At 43.8% G+C, this 20,111-nt stretch overlaps 1 protein-coding gene across 1 annotated transcript in view; it reads right to left on the reverse strand.

Moving 5' to 3' along the window:
* The window catches only part of ACTR2 (actin related protein 2), a 245,375-nt gene that overhangs the window by 203,842 nt on the left and 21,422 nt on the right, over positions 1-20,111 (reverse strand). The window contains exon 2 of the mRNA XM_085612519.1: positions 16,062-16,172. Within this exon, the coding sequence (XP_085468645.1) occupies positions 16,062-16,172 (111 nt within the window). The remainder of the gene's footprint in view (positions 1-16,061; positions 16,173-20,111) is intronic.

Here is a 20,111-nt window from a genome sequence, read left to right on the forward strand (position 1 = left end):
AATAGATGCGGAAAGGGAGCCTGCGCAGAAACCTCAGAAGGAGATATTAGATCTGCCGATAGCTATTGTGACTAAGTTAAAGACTCTCATACCCCCTAAGAAAATAGATTGGATCATGTTAGCGTCCTGTAAACGGAAAAAGGATGAGTTAGTTTCTGAATTCTTTTCAAGATTTGAGGAAACATTCCATGATTTTAGTGGTCAGTCATTGGCCGATGATACAGGTAGGCGTTTGTTGATAAATTTATCGCTAATATGTTACTAGTAATAGCTAGTCGCTTAAAGGCTAGTGAGAGTTCTTGGACCACGTCTTCCCCAGTTTCCCTTTTGACTATGGCCCAATATTATGAGCGGCAGGAACAGGAAGCAAAAGGCAGGGAGGATAAGAAGGTTAAAGAATTAAAGACAAACATTATGTAGACTCAAGTATATGGTCCACCATTTAGGGGAGGTGGAAGAGGCGGACGTGTAATGTATACACCAGGAGCACCCCCTCTCCCTTGAGCAAATTTGTCCCCTGATCAGTATGCTGAATGTAAAGAGACTGGGCATTGGCGTTCTGAGTGCCCTCTTTTGCGAGGTCATCAGTACAAGTGGTGAAGGAGAAGTATGAGAGGACGTCCATGGAATTCAGGAAACCTCTGAGGTACAGGAGCTCGCTCCAGATTAGAAGCAGTTGAACAAGGACCAAATTACTCTAATACTTTTGATAGACGAAATCAATATCAAATGTCTGATTATTCTGCTGATGCTCTTGCAGATTTCGATTATGCATAGGGATGCCTAGGATGGGGTAAGGGACCAGTTGAGGTGCCAGTAGATCAAATGGGTCCTTATATTGACGCAAACGTCTTGGGATTTACTGATCAGTTTCTGGTTGACACAGGGGCTACCTGTAGTGCTCTGTCTAAAAGATTGGTTCCTAGGGCTCCCCTGTCCAGCACATTCATAACATCGATAGGATTCAATGGGACACCTACACCTAGCCCAGATTTACAGCCACTTGAATTCAGGCTTGATAAATTCACTGCAGCATGTCCATTTTTGCTTTCCCCTACCACAACGGACAACATTGTGGGTATCAATATGCTTAAATATTTCCGTGCCACAATGCGTTGTTCTCCAGAAGGTGTGCGTGTTATTTTAAATAACAATCATCCAATGGTTGAGAGAGTCTTTCTTATCAATGAGGATGCCGCTCTGGCGTCCTTACCTAGTGTGCAGTAGGAACACTGTTATTGTTATCATTTCTTGCCTCCCATCATCACAAAGTCTCATGAAAGAAATTGCAATTTTGTAGACAGCAGGTTACCTATTTAGGTTACCTCCTGTCTAAGGGGGGACGTGCTCTCACACCAAACCGCATTCAGACCATTCTAGACACTCCTGTACCCCGCACTCAGAAGGATGTTTGTGCACCGATTAGCCTCACCTTTTTTTGTAGGCAGTTTTTCACACATTATTAAACCTTTGTTGGACCTTTTTTGCCCCTCCCATGAATGAGTGCCAGAGCACCTTCCAACAGTTACGCCAAGCCCTTTGTTCTGCACCAGTATTTGGTACCCATGTTGATGAGTGATTATTTGTCCCAGTTAACTGACAGCTTGTCTTCCATTTATCAGCAGGTGCAGGAAGCTCATCCTTCGTGAGCCCAGCTATGCTGATAGATCATCGCGACATTTTGGTCACCGAGAGAGGACGAGCTGCGTCACCTGAAGGACCTGAGGAAGTCTTCCCGGACCACACGATCCCTGGTACATCTAGATATCTGCTTCGATCCAGGAAGAAAGACATTTCAGCGCAGAAAGACTGTTTGAGCCACTGTCCTGGGTGGTTAAAGAAGGACTACAAAGGAGGGTAGCCTTTTAGTGACTACTCGTCTCAACGTTAGTGAAGAAACCAACGCCTGCCCAGGACTTTAGGGCATCATCTATTTTGTTGTTTGCCGATGAAAATTAGCTTGCCTAAGAAGAAGGAGATCGCTGTACAATCTGCATCCTTGGTCTGACTGTGACTGCTTACATCATCGCTACAGTAATTTGGGTAGTGGAGGAAGTAATGCCTAGAGCCTCCTTACCTAACATTAATGTTACATCACTTGCTGCAAAAGAGCACCATCATTTTGATTTGCCGCAACATGAACACGGATACCGGCAACATTTGAGGAACAATTCATTTCTTCAAATGTTGCATCAGACACACCAGCTAAGCAATGCTGCTAACTGTTGAGTTTGTGGCAAGATTCCTCCTCATCGAAACATAAAAGGAATCCCGTTGTCACCGCTACCATTCTCTCACAATGGGTCATGCCCAGCTTGGTTCAAACTTCTATATGCCTCTAATGAACAACGTCTGTTACCCCGATGAGGAAGGGGACGCACAAGCCAAAGGAACTGTATGGGAAATGGAAAGTATCGCAGAAGAAATGACTCCACAGGTTATGTTTTTCCCAACACTCGAACAGCCGAGGGTAACGGGCCTTTTCTCATCGCTGTTACTAGAGCCCGTCATTAGCGGCCGAGTCTTAGACGGATATAGACGTCCTGAACGAGAATACCACTATGTGGCGATCGTTATGACGGCACCACTTTCTTCCTAAATTGGGTAAATTATTGTCAAGAATTTATGACCAATCCAGATGTCGGCTGACATCTCCTTTAATGCGATACCAGGAAACCATATCCTATAATAAATTCTGATCCCAGGCCGCCAGCCAACTTTTTGTCCTGATGAAGACCCGCTCTAGATGCACACAATTCGGCACTACTACATAGGGTCGAAACGTCGACGTTACTTGCCCTATTTGTCTACGCAATTCCACACTCAGAACTAAGAAAATTATATCCTGCTGTGGTCTATGCTTTTGATTTTGGACCCGTTTGTATATCACAGTCTATTGTTATTGTATATATATATGTTATATGTGAATTTGTGGTCAATTGTATGTTAATAGACACGCTGAGTCACTGATTGTTTTATGTTTTATGTGTTCTATGGTTGGTTAGCCCTGTAAATATTTTACTGAATATTTTGATACACATCATAGAGTAAAATGAATTCAATTTCTGAATCTCTAGGTTCATGTGTGTGCTTCGTTGTTTCTTACTGAATGTTTACTGACTCATTGATTAGTTGTATTGAGTACATACTGAATTAAGTCTACGTGTTTCCCATCAGAACCATTGTTTTTTGTTTTCATTATAACGCCCAGGTTCTGAGGGTTACTGGGTTACCCCATTATCTCTAATGGTTACTAGAGCCCGAGGAAATCTTTGTGTGAAGAGGTTTGGTAGTATCCCAGTGGGAAAAAGTGACTGTACCACAGTATTGAACATTACTGGAACAAACAATAGCAGTTTTCTATCCTCGCACAACATTTATTTCATTTGTGAGAGTAAAGGATACTATCATCTACCAATCGGATGGTCCGGAACATGCTACGTGTCCTTCTTGCTTCCTCTTGTGTTCCTAGCACCTGCATCTTATCATAAAGATCAAAAACTGTTTAATGACATTTCCTTGAACCGATTCAAAAGAACTATAAATAATGACGAAGTGGATCAAACTGACACTGCATTACATCAATATGTTGACTTTAATTTGGGACTCTTTTTCTTTGTTGGTGCGGCTTTGAATAGCAGGAAAATCAGGTGCTTACAAATGTCCAAAATGTAAATGCACATTTAGCAATAGACCGAGAAGTCAGCGATATGATGCTGATCGATATACATGATATTTATCGTAACCCTTTTAAAGCATAAGAAAATGTCTCAGCTTATGCCAAAAGAGCCGTCTGTGGATAACGTGCAATATTTTACTTGGCATAAGCTGCAGCCATTTTGGCTGTGGTGTCCATTTAAGTTTCCTTCGTAATTCTTTCGTCTTTTCACTCTGCTTGTGCTATCTATTTTTGTTGACTTACTGACTCAGCTAAAAGCAATGTACTTGCTGAGAGTTTGTAGCTGCCAGTACACCTGTTAACTGTCAATCATTTACTGCTGCCATAAGCACTCCTGCACCCCCTCCCACTTTGCTGACCAAGTGGTTATTCATCTGCCCTTGTTTGCTGAAAACTATTTCTAAAACTTCCTCTTCCTATTTCTGTTCACGTGCTTACACTGCACAAAACCTGTATAAAAGGGCACTGGTTTGTGAAGCCAGTGCACTACCTCCTCCAGCACTTGAGAATGCTGTGTGGACGTGGTCCCACTCATGAGTGATTAATAAACTTGTTATTTATTCCTACTCCAGTGCTGATCTCTACTTTGTTGGTTTTTGAACCCGTGGAAAAAAGGGTGACCCTGCACCAGTGTACCCCTAAAAAGGTACATTTCCACAGAAGGCATGTATGCATCAAGTGTAATGGCAGTGTTTTTTTTTACAGCAACCAGCAGCAATGTTCTGGCAGCATTGAAAAATAAGCACACGGATGCTGGATCTCCAGCGTTTGTTTGAAAGTACCAGTTGTGCTGTACCATTCTATGTGTTGAACTTGAACAAATCTGGTGTATCGGGACAGTCCAGGTGTGATGCACTGAATGACTGGCAGGAGCTTGTGCTCATGGTGTATGCAACAGCGCTCTCAAGGAGGAGGGTGAGCATTGCACGCTCATAGTGTGCCTGAGGTATTGCCTATTGTGAAGAGTCGGGTGGGCTGCAGCCCTTGTGCACTATCTGCATGAGATTTCGGATGCTACTCAGGGGCACTGATGGAGCCTCGGTGTGTAATAATTACTCTGGGTTAATTTTGAGCTCCAGTGTATGCAAGGGCATTTGGAAACCAGTTATGTAAATTTGAAGGACGCACCTGTTGGGTCCTTTAACTGCAACATAGCGGCTGCGAGATATGCTGTGATGTATGCGGCGTCTGAAAGCATCACTGTGTGCGTAAGCCTGCTGTGACGTGTGTGCGTCATTCTGAAAGCAGCTTTGTGGGCGTAATCCAGCTGCTACGTCACTCCGTTCCTCTATCTACAGCACATTTGTTCTGTGGCCGCACATGCGTTCCTGGAGTGGTGATTCTAGCACAGTACCCTAGCGTCGCTGTTCATGTCGGCCTAATAATCTGGTCAGAAGTGGTGTCAGTGGCAGATGACAGCGTGGATGTTCGGGGGGGGGGGGGATCGTCGGCAAGAGATGTCTTGTTACAAGCGCTGATGCGCACAGCACCCTAGTAAAATTGGCAGGTTTGAGGTATGTCTGCGCATCTACATATCACTAGAGCTGGTGTGTTTGCTGCCCGCGAGCCTGCCTCCCAGATTTTCCTTTCACGTCGTTGATCAGAGGTGAACTAATTGCAATAGGCTCATGTGAGAGGTCGGTCACCGCATACTTGACTGATATTGATACCTACTGTCATGTGAAAGATGCGTATTTATAATGTCATGCCTCTATCTGTGCATACCGTCATGAAGGTTTTGTGGTATTTATTGTGTACCACGCTTGATGGGCTGTTGTCTGTGGTAGTGAGTCATACATGTGAGCAGTGCATGGGCGAGTGTTAGACTTGTTATTAGTGCATGCATTTTATGCTGTACCCATAGGAAAGATTTCCTGACACACAGTAGTTAGCAGAAGATTCGGACACATTCATTCTTTATTGTATCTCACCAAGTATCTATGCAATGCCATGCTGTTGACTATGCATTTTGTCTCGAAGGTTTTGGTGCGTTCATTGTATAAATATGGAGTATTTCACTCTTGTTTTTGGTGTGGATGTTTTATATAGCAGGGGGTGCTAATTGCGTATGTGTAGTTTCTTTTGTTTGTGGAGATAAGTAGTGGGAGTGCGTTGGTTCCCTTCACCTGTGAGGTGTGCAGTAGTGGGATTACGTCATTTCTTTGTCCTGCAAGGTGTGCAGTAGTGGGAGTGTGCTGGTTCTTTTGTCTTGCATAGTGTGAGGTGGATATATGTATAAGATGTTAAATATATATTTAACATATACACACACACGAGTTTGTGTTTTGAGCATTAGGGTTGGTGCAAGTTATGGTGTGTGTAGTGTGTGCTGCAGCCAGGCACTCCGCCAACTCCTCTACACACTGCCAAAGGCTGTTATGAGTGGGGGTTTGGTACAGGGCCTGGCCTGCGAATAGGCCTTGTGCCCTTGAGGAAATTCAAATACGGCCCCACCTTCCCTAGTAACACCTTTACGCTGTTGCCCTCACTCAGGCACCTTCAACCTTCATAGCGTTTCTTTCACATTCTACACTGTTGCGCATATTACACGACCTTTCCTATTTCCCTGAGCTAAGTCCATTCTGAGACCCGGCTCGAAGCAACTAATCCCAGAGATAACCATCTGTTGACCCTTGGTGACCGTTCTCGGCCTCTCCAGTTGTTTTACGAATCACCATCTTCAACATGTAAACACGTCCTGTCGTAAATTTAACCAAGGAATGGCTATGCCGCCTGACCTATAGGGTCGGGTAGAGAACACGACCTTAGGGAAGGAATTTCTATTACCCATTATCCTGCATCTTGTACAAAGAATGTTTTCTTGTGGATGATTTGTATTTTTATTGCACATTGAGGGGGTTGTTGCTTTAGGGGATTCAAGCGCTACAAAAGACTGTGAGCCACGGATTGAAGTGGCAGTCTCCAGAGAACCTACCACTGATGTACTTCTAGGACAACTGTACCTAGCTGCAGCTAATAAATTGAAGTTCCTATGCCAAACAGAGTGTTCCGTGTCTCTGTAATTTGGAAGGCGAACTCAGAAGATTTCAGGCGTACCCTGCGCCGCCAGGCTTAAAAAGCCCAGTTCTTCAATTGGTGCCCTCTGTGAGGCCGCTTCAGAGGTCGTGGGTCCAGCCCGAGGATCGTGAGGAGCCCCGCAAGGAAATTCCGGAGGACGCGCACCACGTGATCGACCCCTGCATGTCGTAAGTGGACCGAAGTTTTTTTACCGTGTGGCTTCTCCCTTCCAACGGCTGCAAAGACCCGCTGCCCTGACTGCGGCCACGCTTTGGCTCCCTTGGTAATTGGTATCGCGAGACATCAGATGGACCTCTGTTGGCGTACAGAAACATCTGGTTAAGTTAAGTATAGTGGCCACTCCTTTGTTTTTGTTTTGTCTTTGTTCGACTTTTGCAAAAGCCGAAACCGAGGGGTGAGTGCAGTTTTTTATACTATAAAGTGACTAATTAACCCCTTGAAGTTTGTAAAGAAACTATTGTGGTAGCGATGCCTGGTTTCAGTAAGTTTGGAAGATGGTTTTGTTGTAATCGCGATAGGGCTTCCCGACTGGAGGACTCTTGTCCAATTCCTTCGGCCGGAACTCCCACTTATGAAGTATATTCTAAACATGGTATTGGCCCCATAGCTTTTAATGAGGCATGGGTTCGCTATACTAGGAAAGATGGTGTTTTACGATGGCCACAGAGCGGCAGTTTTGAGCTCAATATTTTAGATAATTTGGAGAACACTTTGTTTAAGCGAAAAGCCTGGCCGGCTATGTTTGACTCTTTTCGCTTATCGCGTAAGGAGGCCAAACAGAAAGAAATAAAACAAGCTAAAAGAGATAAGAGGGATATGTCTATTTTACAAGCTGCGCAACAGTTTAAAAATAATGCAATCGATCATGCGATTGAGGTCTCAGATAGGCAACATCGTATGGCGGTAGATGTTATCCAGTGTTGCCAACTTCCCCTACGGAGAAAAATGTGGACCCTGAAAAGGATTCTTTAATGTCCCATCTGTTGAGATTACCCCGCCCTATGCGCAGGGAGCTAATGTACCTCTTGGATTACCGCCTGCTCCCGGAGCGAATGCACCTTTATTATTAGCACCTGCCCCGCCTGTTCCGCCTGTTGTCCCACCTGTCGCTCCTCAATCGGTTCCTGCACCCCCACCACAGCTTTCTCCGGTATTACCGAGCTCTCCCTTACCTTCGGCTCCCTTCGTAAATGTTACTCCCTTTTCTGCCCCGCCTAATATTCTGTCTCCTGTCCTAATGACGAATTCTCCTTCCGCTCGGAGGTCGAATGATCAATACCGTTTCTGGCCTTTTGTCCCCTCTCTTTGGGACATTTCAAATGACCCCTGTTCCTCCTCGTAGACAAACTCGTAGTCAGCTCCCAGGTCCGGAGGAACAGGAGGTGCTAGATCTTCAAGCCCGAAGGTGGATCACGAATGGCCCCCAGTATAGTGTGCAAGATATTATGGTCACCTTTCAGCAGTGGGAGGCGCCAACGCAGAGATATGTTTTTGATACTATGTGTAACATTTTAAGTCAAGAGTGGGAGGATATGGGATTGGGACAAGCCCCTCAGGGCCTGCTCGATGTACAGGCCGAGTTTGATAAAGGGCTGATTGTGGGCGCAGAGGTTGAGGACGCGGTAGGAACGCTTGTCACTTTTAGAATGATGCTTGCCTGCCGGTCCTTGCCAAAACACGATTCGTCCGTCAGGCGAAAATTTAAACACTATCCCATGAGAGAGGTTCCCCCAATGTGGAGAGAGGAGGTTGCAGCTCAGGGTGGTAATGCTCTTATACCTGCTCACTTTCAACGTGTGTGGGTACACGTTCCGTGGAAACGATCTGAGGTATTGGCCCTTAAGCAGTCGTTACCGGACCCCCGTAAAAATCCTGCTGGGTACTACAAAGAGTTGTCCCAAACTGTCGATGCATGTATTATGAATGTGGCCGATATAGACATGCTAATGGGTAATGTGGTCCCACAACCGTTATGGGCTAGGATTCGGAAGGAGGACCATGTGGGGGAACTGGGGGGTGATTGGGCTGCCATACTCGCCACGGACAGACTCCAAGTGGGTGGTGCCAAACCTGAGGCACTAATTACAGAACTCCTAGCTAGGATCATTGCCTTACTGAAAACTATGATGCCACCTCTGCGAGTTAATTGGGATAAGTTAGCAGCTTGTAAGCAGAAAGTGGATGAAAACGTCCCTGATTTCTTCACTCGTTTCGAGGAGACGTTCATCGATCATAGTGGTCAGGATATGAGGACGGAAGGTGGCCAACGGTTGTTTGTAGACAAATTTGTGTCAAATTTGGTTCCGGAAATATCTAATAAATTGAAGAATTCTGAAAGTGCGTGGGCGGTCTCCTCTTCGGCCCAGATATTGGCTACTACCCAGTACTATGAAAATAGGGATAAAGAGGAAAGAGAGAAACTTGATAAAAAGACCAAAGAGTTGAAAACAAAAGTTATTTTGCAACAAGATTATCCTCCTCGCCCTGCCCAACGTGAATATCAGCCGTCTCCACAATTCCAGAGACAGTTGCAGAGGTCTGGGCCTTTCGTTCCCCGACCCCCACTGGGCCAAAATCAATGTGCTTACTGTAAAGAAGAAGGCCATTTAAAGTATAATTGCTCGGTTTTGTTACAGCGCACAAGCGGTATTCCCACGTCACGAGGCCAGGGTGGTTATCAGTCAGCACCAAGAGGTAGAGGACGAGGTACGCCGCCTAATAACCAACGTTCCATGCCCCCTGGAAACTCCATGAATTATTTTGATCAGCAAAATGTTCAGTCTACCAACTATTACAACAGTGATTACTATACTGAGGATGAGAGTCAGAATTCCCAACCTAGCTAGAACAGCCATGGACAAAGTAAGGGAGTAGTATCAGTTCCAGTGGACCAAAGTGGGCCTTATGTTGATGTGGAAGCACTAGGTGTTACAGAGCCATTCCTATTAGACACTGGTGCAACAAAGAGCTCTATGATTCACTCTAAACTCCCTGGGGCACCTTTGTCTGGCTGTACAAATGTTTCTGTAGGTTTTTCTGGCGCCCCAGTTCAAAACCCAGTTTCATGCCCTTTGCTCATTTCAATAGTTCGTAACAAAATGGAGGCCCCGCTCCTTTTAACAACTTGTTGGGCTTGGATTTATTGAAGAGATTGTATGCAACATTACACTGTTCCCCTTCTGGTGTACGTCTTACCTTAGGTAAGAAATTGACCTCACCGATGTACTTGTCTAAAGATCAGCTTTCCCCTGAATTACAATCTCTTCCAGCCACCCTCTGGGCCACCGGCCCCAATGATGTGGGCCTCCTGCGGACTCCTCCCTACATTGTAACACTCAAGCCTAATACTAAATTTCCTTGCATTACACAATATAAAATTTCCAGTGACGGCGAAAAAGCTCTTTTGACTATAGTTCATGATTTGGTACAAAACGATGTGGTCGAAGAGACTAGGGGAAATGTATGTAATAGCCCTGTCCTGCCTGTTTTTAAACGGACCAACCCTTCTCAGCCACCTGCCTATCGTTTTGGGATTGATCTCAGAGAGGTCAACAAGATTGTGGTACCTCAATTCCCTGTTGTCCCGGATATTAATGCCCTGCTGACAGTGATACCAGCCTCAGCTTCCTGGTTTTCCGTCATTGACCTCAAAAATGCTTTCTTCAGCATTCCCATTGCTGAGGAAAGTAGGGATATTTTTGGCTTCTCCTTAGCAGGCCGAAGCTTCCGGTTCAAGCGAGCTCCTCAAGGCTATTGCGAGAGCCCCTCCATTGATAGTCAAGCATTGAAATCACAGCTCGATACTTTGTGTTTACCACCAGGGGCCACTCTCATTCAATATGTGGATGACCTGTTGGTTGCAGCAGATTCTGAAGACACTTGTAAAAAGGCTACCATTTCACTGTTACGCCACTTATCGGACCACAACCACAAGGTTTCACCATCAAAATTGCAATATTGCTGCCAAGTTACCTACCTAGGTCATCTCTTGTCAAAGGAGGGACGGCGATTGACCCCAGAACGTATCCAAGCAATTGCCCAAATGCCTATTCCATGTACGCAAAAAGAGGTGCGTGCCTTTTTGGGTATTACCTCTTATTGTAGACAATGGATCCCCAATTTTTCCCTTCTGGCAAAACCTTTGTTGGCACTCACTCTTAAAGATACACCACACCCGCTTCCATGGACTGCGGAATGTCAGAAAAGTTTCACTGATTTACGCACTGCCTTGTGCTCTGCCCCTGTGTTAGGTACTCCTGATTACAGTAAGACTTTCACACTCTATGTTCATTATCAGTTTTAACACAACGATTTGGGGAAAAGCAACGCCCCTGTGCCTATTTTTCGGCCACGTTAGATCCAGTGGCCAAGACTTTACCTAGCTGTTTGAGGACTACAGCAGCAGCGGCAGTTTCCATTCGTCAGTCTGCTGGATTGGTATTAGATAATACCCTTTTTGTCATGGTGCCGCATGCAGTAGACACCCTCCTAAATAGAACAAAGACCCAACACCTCACGAGTGCACGCCTTTCGGGGTACGAATTGACGCTCTTGGCTAGCCACATACACATTAAGCGATTTAATACCTTGAACCTGGCAACATTGCTGCCAAATCCAGTAGAAAATGACACTCCGGAGCAACACGACTGCTTCCTCCGCACGGAGGAAGAGACAAAAGGCAAAGTTGATCTAAAGGATACTCCACTCCCTGACCCGGATGGGACCTTATGGGTGGACGGTTCTTGTTTTAAGCTTCCCAATGGTGAAACGACCTCAGCACATGCAGTCACTACCTTATACACTGTTGTAGAAACAGCGCGTATTATACATAACTCAGCCCAGGCAGCTGAATTGATAGCACTGACTAATGCTTGTGTGTTGGCTGAAGGAAAAAGGGTGAATGTGTATACTGATAGTCAGTATGCGTTTAGAGTGGCCCATAGTTCTGGCCGCCTGTGGAAGGAAAGAGGGTTTCTCACATCCCATGGCACTAAGATACAGCATGGCCAATTGGTAAATGACCTCCTTGAATCACTCACCTTGCCCACTCAGATAGCGATTGTGAAGTGTAGTGCACATAAGAAGATCACTGATGATGTAGGTCAAGGAAATGCTTTCGCAGACCACATAGCGAAAGAGACAGCTAGAGACACTACAAGCCGCATGTATGTTGCGGGCTCTTCTAGATGGGTTGCACAAGGAGGGATGTGTGAGAATACTGTGGACAGTGTGAAAATGATCCAGGCAGAGGCCACAGAGAATGAATTGAGTACGTGGAAAGAAAGTATAGGAAGATTGGATGTGACAGGGTGCTGGACAGACTTGTCAGAACATCAACGCTGGTTGTTACCAGATGCTTATGTACTCCCAGTAGTTACCATGGCACATGGTCCAGCCCATATTAGCGCTAAAGGTATATGCAAGCTTCTGGCTCCGGTATGGAAGAATGTGGGGATCCCTAAATGTGCAGACAATCTGGTTAAGCATTGTATTGTATGCTTGATGCATAACCCGGGGAAGGGAACACCAACACCAGCAGGACACTTTGCTTCCCCAACTTACCCTTTTGAGGTTTTACAAATAGATTACATCCACATGGAACGATGTAACAATCTGAAGTACCTTCCTGTTGTGGTATGTGCCTTCTCCCGATGGATAGAGGCCTATCCCCTGAAAGATAATACTGCTCTATCCACGGCGAAAGTCCTTTTGAAGGAGTTTCTGCCAAGATTTGGGTTACCGAGAATTATTTGGAGTGACAACGGAAGTGAATTTGTGGGTCAGATCATGCAGAAAGTATGTACAGGCCTTGGCATTCAGCAAAAGTTCCACGCAGCAAACCATCCTCAGTCAGCAGGTTTGGTGGAATGCTATAATGGCACCCTTAAGCTTAAACTGGCGAAAATACAAGCCAGCACGGGTCTTGCATGGCCTGATGCCTGGCCCTTGGCTCTCTTATCCACCAGAACAACCACCCATTCCCGTATGGGGCTTAGTCCTTATGAGGTTGTCTTTGGACGCCCTGCAAACGTTTGGGGAGTCCAAGGCCGAAGAAATACTCAGCGATAGAGCATCCATTGTTAATTGACTATTTACATGATCTAACCACTAAGTTACGTGTCCTTCACCAACAGGTACAAGATACTTTGCCCCAGGCTTCAACGGATCCTGGTCACACCATACGGCCGGGAGACTGGGTCTGCGTCAAAAACTTCCAGAGGTCAAAGAACTTGGAACCTCGCTGGAGAGAACCTCGTCAGGTGCTACGGACGACGAGTACTGCAGTAAAGGTGGTCGGCAAAAAGAACTGGGTACATGGGGTACATTGCAAGAAAGTGCCCCTACCATTGCCTTATGATCAATGGGTTCATAAACGAATTAGTGACTATGAAACCGGAAGAGTACCAAGATTTGGACTATTCAGTGATGCGCGCCTAGACTTTGCCGGAGCAGGACAAGACGACGACGAGGTCCTCCAGACAGCTATAGCACCGGCAGTGAAATTGGACACTACTAAACCACATCTCCTTTTCCAAGAGCAAACTGTACCTGGTTCGCGGAGGTACGATTTGAGGGCCAGACTGAACAAAAATACCTCAATAGTGCTTCATTGACTTTTGCCTTTATCCAGATTTCCACATGATTGCAGGGCCGTGATCGTAAGTCTCAGAATTGTGACCCAAGATGTGGCTCTAGGCCTGTGGGACTTGTAGGAAAGTATAAAGAACTACAGACAATCACAGCTGAGTGAAGCAACCTCCCGTCACGGGCAATATTTAGAGCTGGAAATGACTGTTAACAAGGTAATTGACAAAATACAAACAATGAGCACGAAGCATTGTAAATTATTGCATAATCGTTTTATAGTGGTTTTAATAATATTGATTTTGATATGTATTATATTGTCTTGTATAGGATGGGGACTACACGTAATTTTTACACAGCCTACTCCCAAAGTTACGGTTGAAATGCATACACGTCACTCTACCACCTCATGTTGAGTCAAGAAGGAGTGAATTCCGCAACAACACATTTGTTTCCATGCTACACCAACATCAATTGGCCACTAATGCGACGAACTGTTGGGTTTGCGGTCTTCTGCCAAGTTCGGTGAATACTGGAATGCCATACATTACCCTTCCTTTTTCATTTAATGGCTCTTGTAGTGCATGGTGGGAATTGAGCGCCAGTTGGGTATTTTCTGGAGATGGGGATGGAAGATTCTTACCTTTGTCGGAGCGACTTTGGCTATTCTCTTCTCATGTTGCCTTTGCCTACAATGTGGTCCAGCTATATGCGGGCTCTGCGCCACCCTGTGTGTTCCAAATCCGGTATCACAGAAAGCAGCGAACACAAAGATAATGCTGCAACAACAGCTTGTAGATTTCATGGCTATTGGAGTCGATTCGGATTAACAACAGCCTCTGGTTTCTTTGCCTGAGTAATGGCAAAAGGAGGGTCTGAGGAAATTTAAATACGGCCCCATCTTCCCTACTAACACCTTTACGCTGTTGCCCTCACTCAAGCACCTTCAACCTTCATAGCGTTTCTTTCACATTCTACACTGTTGCGCATATTACACGACCTTTCCTATTTCCCTGAGCTAAGTCCATTCTGAGACCCGGCTCGAAGCAACTAATCCCCGAGATAACCATCTGTTGACCCTTGGTGACCGTTCTCGGCCTCTCCAGTTGTTTTACGAATCACCATCTTCAACACGCAAACACGTCCTGTCGTAAATTAATTTAACCAAGGAATGGCTATGCCGCCTGACCTATAGGGTCGGGTAGAGAACACGACCTTAGGGAAGGAATTTCTATTACCCATTATTCTGTATCTTGTACAAAGAATGTTTTCTTGTGGATGATTTGTATTTTTATTGCACATTGAGGGGGTTGTTGCTTTAGGGGATTCAAGCGCTACAAATGACTGTGAGCCACGGATTGAAGTGGCAGTCTCCTGAGAACCTACCACTGATGTACTTCTAGGACAACTGTACCTAGCTGCAGCTAATAAATTGAAGTTCCAATGCCAAACAGAGTGTTCCGTGTCTCTGTAATTTGGAAGGCGAACTCAGAAGATTTCAGGCGTACCCTGCGCCGCCAGGCTTAAAAAGCCCTGTTCTTCACCCTACTTTCTGCCCTCACTTAAACTCAGCTGCACAAAGCCTTCGGCTATACATTGAGTGCAGGGCCTAGCCTGTGGTCAGGCCATGCATCCTTCCCCAGCGACTGTAGCCTACTCCCACAGTATCTACCTTTCGGGCATGTGCAGGAGAGTATAGGTGCAAGTCGCTGGTCTTTAATTGTGGTCAGATACTTGTAAAAGAGTCTGCCTATGGTTATGTTTTAATTAGTATGAAATTTCAGTCAGAAGTGACTGGAGAGTCAAATACAATATGGATGTAGATTCCAGCACCTAACATGCCCACTTAAGCGTCTCTCAAATCTTTTGCGATTTAAGAGTAATGCGCGTATTTTGGTGGGTTTTTTCCTGAAATGGGACACGAGTTTTCCATATCTCTGAGTATCACTGATTCTCTTTAGTTTGGCTACCCAACTGTAAACACCTGAACCCCCACCCCGGAACCCGTCCCCCAGCCCCCAGCTGTGCAAATTGCTTTTTCACACCACAAAACTCGCTAATCACAGTCTACTCCAGAGTTTAAAATGTCCGGAAAAAGATTAGCACCCTTACCCAGCCAATCACATTAAAACTTCAAAATGTGATTGACGGGAATCGAGAATTATTGCTCTCAATTTGAAAAAGCAGATTATATCCAAAAGGTGCTAACCCCTTAAAACCTGCACTGCAACTTTTTTAACTGCTAATATCTTAAAAACTACTGACCAACAAACAAAAGCACACTTTGAGTAAAGTTCTACTTTCATGTCAAGTTTGTTGTAACTCTGTTCATCAGTTTGAGCAGTAGATGTGATAAAAAGGTTCAATGGAAGTTAAAATGGGAAATCACTTCTTTTTTTACCCCACCACACCGTATCTTATTTTTCCCTTGCCCATATTTGCATGAAAATTGACATGCCAGACCAAAGCGGACTAGATTTTGCCAAATTGATTTTGTCAAATGCTCTATGCAAGTCAAAAAATGTCTGTTTAATGGAAAGTAAATCTGAACCAAAACTACAGTGACAACACTGCGCAACACACAGAACTCCAGAAGTTAATTAAAAGACAAATAGCACTTCGCAATCTCCACTAAGAATCAAAATAGACTGTAACAGGGTTAATTCAATCTGCTATGTTATTTTGAAACATAAAAGATGTAGGAGCAAAAACAACTCAGAAAATGCAACATTTATTACAGAAATTGAAATTAAATTACCTTTATTTCAATGTTTCCCACTTTTGTGGTTGATCGGATAACTGGTCTGCCGACAAGAGCAGGGAAGATGTGCTCTGGAAAGTTTGAGCCAGCATACCCGCATTTCACAAACTGAATTAAAGATGAGAAGCACAAGAAAAAGAGAGGCACAAAAAAAAGAGACATTATCAGGACAATTCCACACAACAAATTTGAGGTAATATCAATTTACACAAAGAGGCCAAAGGGAAAATGTGCTATCACACAGGGCTCAAAATACATAAGCCATTTTGTGATTTATTAACAGAATTACAGTTTGGTGGTAGTGCAAAATCCTCAGTTTATGAAAAGGAACTAAATCCAGAAAAAAAATCCATATGTAGAATTTTCTCCATCAGAGTGGCCCGGAGAGAAAATTATGCTGGTGGATTTATCCACCAGATTTAGTACTTTTGCCCGAAATCAGAGGATTTTGAATTAACATTTAACTCTACATCAGGCCCATAACGTTTGTTACTTCCTTACGATTCTCATTATCATTTTCTGCCATGTTCACTGAATGCCATCAGGTGGCTTTTGTGCAAACAAATGTTTGCTTCAGGCTGCTGAGGTGAAACCATCAACAGAGTTTAAAATGTTTTAACAGAAGCAGCCTTGTTATTTTTTGTGGATGGCTTAGCACAGTTACAATCCTGTTATTTTGTCAACATCCCCAAGTGCTCTTCCTCCATCGTACCTGAGAATTTGCCACTTTATTATTTAGTTTAATCGTTTTTTAAACAAGAATATTTAACCTGTCTTCTTTTTACTAAGGAAATGTAAACTGAAATCATAATTTCCTCAACACTGAATAAAAAGGAATCTAAAGACGTTCTGGTAGGATTACCTCCAATTTCCATGCTGGGTTTAGATGCGCAATTCCAAAGCTAGAATTCTGGCAATATGACATTTAATATAGCAATTGAGCCAAGTTCCAAATACAATCATTTCAGAATTCAAAACAGCAGATTTTCACCTAATCTAAAACTAATTATAACAGGTACTTAAGTACACATTTACATCACAGAAACAACCAGTATTACAAGTTCACAGTGAATTAAAATTTTGCTGCACAATTCAATGTGGCATTCGCCCACTACGGACCACCACTGTAGGACTAAATGCTGCAAAGGGTGAGACAGCAAAAGAGTAAAAGCCCAAACTTAAACAAGGCTTTTGAGACAAAAGATCTCACAAATTTCAGAAAAATTGAAAAAAATGTGTGACACAAAATAAAAGACAGACACACATTGTGCATTCCATTGCCTGAATTTAAAGTCTCAGTTCTGCAACGAAATATTGACATTTCAATACACTGTAGCAGCCTAGTAGTAGGTACATGGGTCACAACCTGAACTATTAGAACGAAGTGGACCCCAACATGCATTATTCTTATTCATTAGTGTCCGTCTTGTTGACCCATAATATATTACTACATTATCCAAGGACATTTGTGATCCGTTCTTTAAATAATTAAGCAGATTTTTGGGTTCTATGGCAGGCGGTGCCCAGCTTTGAAAAATGCAAGTCATGCCCACCAGCCCAAATAACATATATTTACCAAAAATTACCAAACCAGGCTTTGATTATTGAAATCAATTAGTTTACAGCAGTGTAGCCAAACAGCATTGGGCAGCACGTCAAGGTTTTTGCTACAATAAATTAAATATTCTACTCAAAAGAAAATGCATAAAAATTTTTTATAGTGGCATATTTCAATTTCTCGCATCAAGATAAAGGGGAAGTTTCAACTTTGACTCGATTTGCAACATTGGTAATGTTCAGATAAAAAGCACTGCACAATTATGATTGTGCCAGCTGGGGAAGATAAAGTATGTAGACAAACATTGGTAAAATCCATTAGGTCTTGCTTTTATAATGCAGGTGCAAAGCTATTGGTTTTACATATGCTGATTTGTAAAGTATTTCTGGATAAAAAATACTCGGGGAAAAGCAAACACAAACTCAAGATGTTTAAAAACTGTTTGAATTCACCGTTTTCTATCTTTGTACATAACCGGTTTTATTTTCCACATATTATTCACCTCAGGAAACTCAACCTAATTTAAAAAGTAAAAGGGAGTTTTCAAATTTAAAGAAAACCCTTCCCTTTCCACAAGATAATGAACTGACAAATGCTCCAGCCAGCTGGCCCCCTTCAGTATCCCAGAGAGCACATTTATATGCATCTAGGAGAAGACACAGCTGGTGTTCGAGGCACAAGGTGTACTTAGCATGATGGAGGTAGCTGAGTAACTGCAGCATTCAGCTATTCCCCCAGCACCATAAAAGCATTTGCATTCCAAGGCATGTGCATTCATGCAATATGTGAAATGCAGGAGATAAAAACAAAAAAAACTTCTAGCCAGCTCATTAGTCATACACCGGCAAAAATATGCCTGTTGTGCTTTTTCAGACAAGGTGAGAGAGGTGGGGAGCAACAATGAAAACACAGGGGAAGGAGAGGGGACAGTACACGATGAAGATAACCTGAAAACACATGCACTCCCACTGAGAGCTGAATGTAAACCAAACAAGCATTTGCAATGCAATTGGTCTCACCTTTGGGACCTTTTATGTATTTGGCTAAGCAGCACATTAGCCTGGGTGCTGAAACATCTACTGTTCTTTAACATGAAGGGAAAGTAAGCACCAAACTGCGCGACACGCCAGGAATGGGAACACATGGAGAGAAATATTGCCTTTCAGCGGGAAATGGTATAGTCCAAAGCTCTGTTTTTAATATAAAATCAGGGCCTTTGGTTGTCATAACACTGAAAATACAAGATTTCTATGGACTGGAATCTAGAGAATGCTAAAGTGATTCTGGTATTTTACTGACCTCTGCTGGTCGTTTTCTATCAAGAAAGTTAAATAGAGGGGCAGTTGCCAGAATGTTTTTTTTGTAAGTCCCTCAGCAGAAAGCAATTCTGTTATTTGACTGACCTCTACTGGTCGTTTTCTATCAAGACAGTTAAATAGAGGCAGTTTAACAGAAAAATAAAGTCCCTAAGCAGAAGTAGACAAGTCCTAGGGCTGATCTCCAGAGCCCACAAAGTACATACACATATAAGTATATACTAAAGTATATACAAGAGGTCTCGAATGCTCGACCTAAGAAAGTAATGGCCTGAATTTGAGCAGTGGAAAGATCCAAGTCATCCAATCAAAAAGAATAATAAATAGGCTAGGCTTCAGGGGAGAGAGATATACACAAGAAGAGGAAGGAAACGCATTGAATAAAAAGTAAGCAAATGAGAATGACAAGAAAGCCAAACAATGGTAAGGAATAGGCTGACTTTAAAAGCACTGTAAATTTTTGGTATGGTCCACAATAGGCTTTCACCTACAGACAGATAAAAACGGACTGGTAGATGAGACCTACAAATTCCTTATTAGGTAGGGAATTCAGTGAAGTGGGTGCTCTCTATGGTCCCTATTTCAAAGAGGCATTTTCCAATGTGACACCTAGCATAATGCCACACCTCCAATGAGTTAGAAAGGTATCTAAGGCAGCTCTTAAGTAACTACAGTGTGATAGGGACACCCCTTAGTAGTGTTAGGATAAACATCCCTCAGTCACGGTCTTATAAAGCAAAATGGCTACACTTCCGGGATATAAAACACAGCAACGACATAGTGCACATCAGTTCATTCTCTCGAAATACTTTTGGTGGGAGGAGGTACATTCGGGTCCCTACTGGTTCTCGACAGAGTTCTCCGAAACAGAGATGGATAATGAAGTCAGCAGAGGGGAAGAGTTTCGAGAGGGAGAAGAGATGGGAGGGGAGGTCTCAATGAAGTAGCGGAGAATAGGAAGAAAGGAGAGACAAGAGCAGGCAGGTTCAGCAGAGGAATGGAAGTTCAAGAGGAATATTAATCAGGAGCAGGAGGTGTAATCAGAGGTTGGAGAGGAAGACAAGATGAGTGGGAGGAGGCAGCATAGAAGGGTGAGCCGGGAAGATTAAACAAGAGAGGGAGCAGTCATCTGAGGAACAGAGATTGGAAAGAAGATGAGATGACAGCAGCAGT

Source organism: Triturus cristatus, chromosome 6 (genome assembly GCF_964204655.1).
Source record: "Triturus cristatus chromosome 6, aTriCri1.1, whole genome shotgun sequence".
In the NCBI taxonomy this organism is placed as follows: domain Eukaryota; kingdom Metazoa; phylum Chordata; class Amphibia; order Caudata; family Salamandridae; genus Triturus; species Triturus cristatus.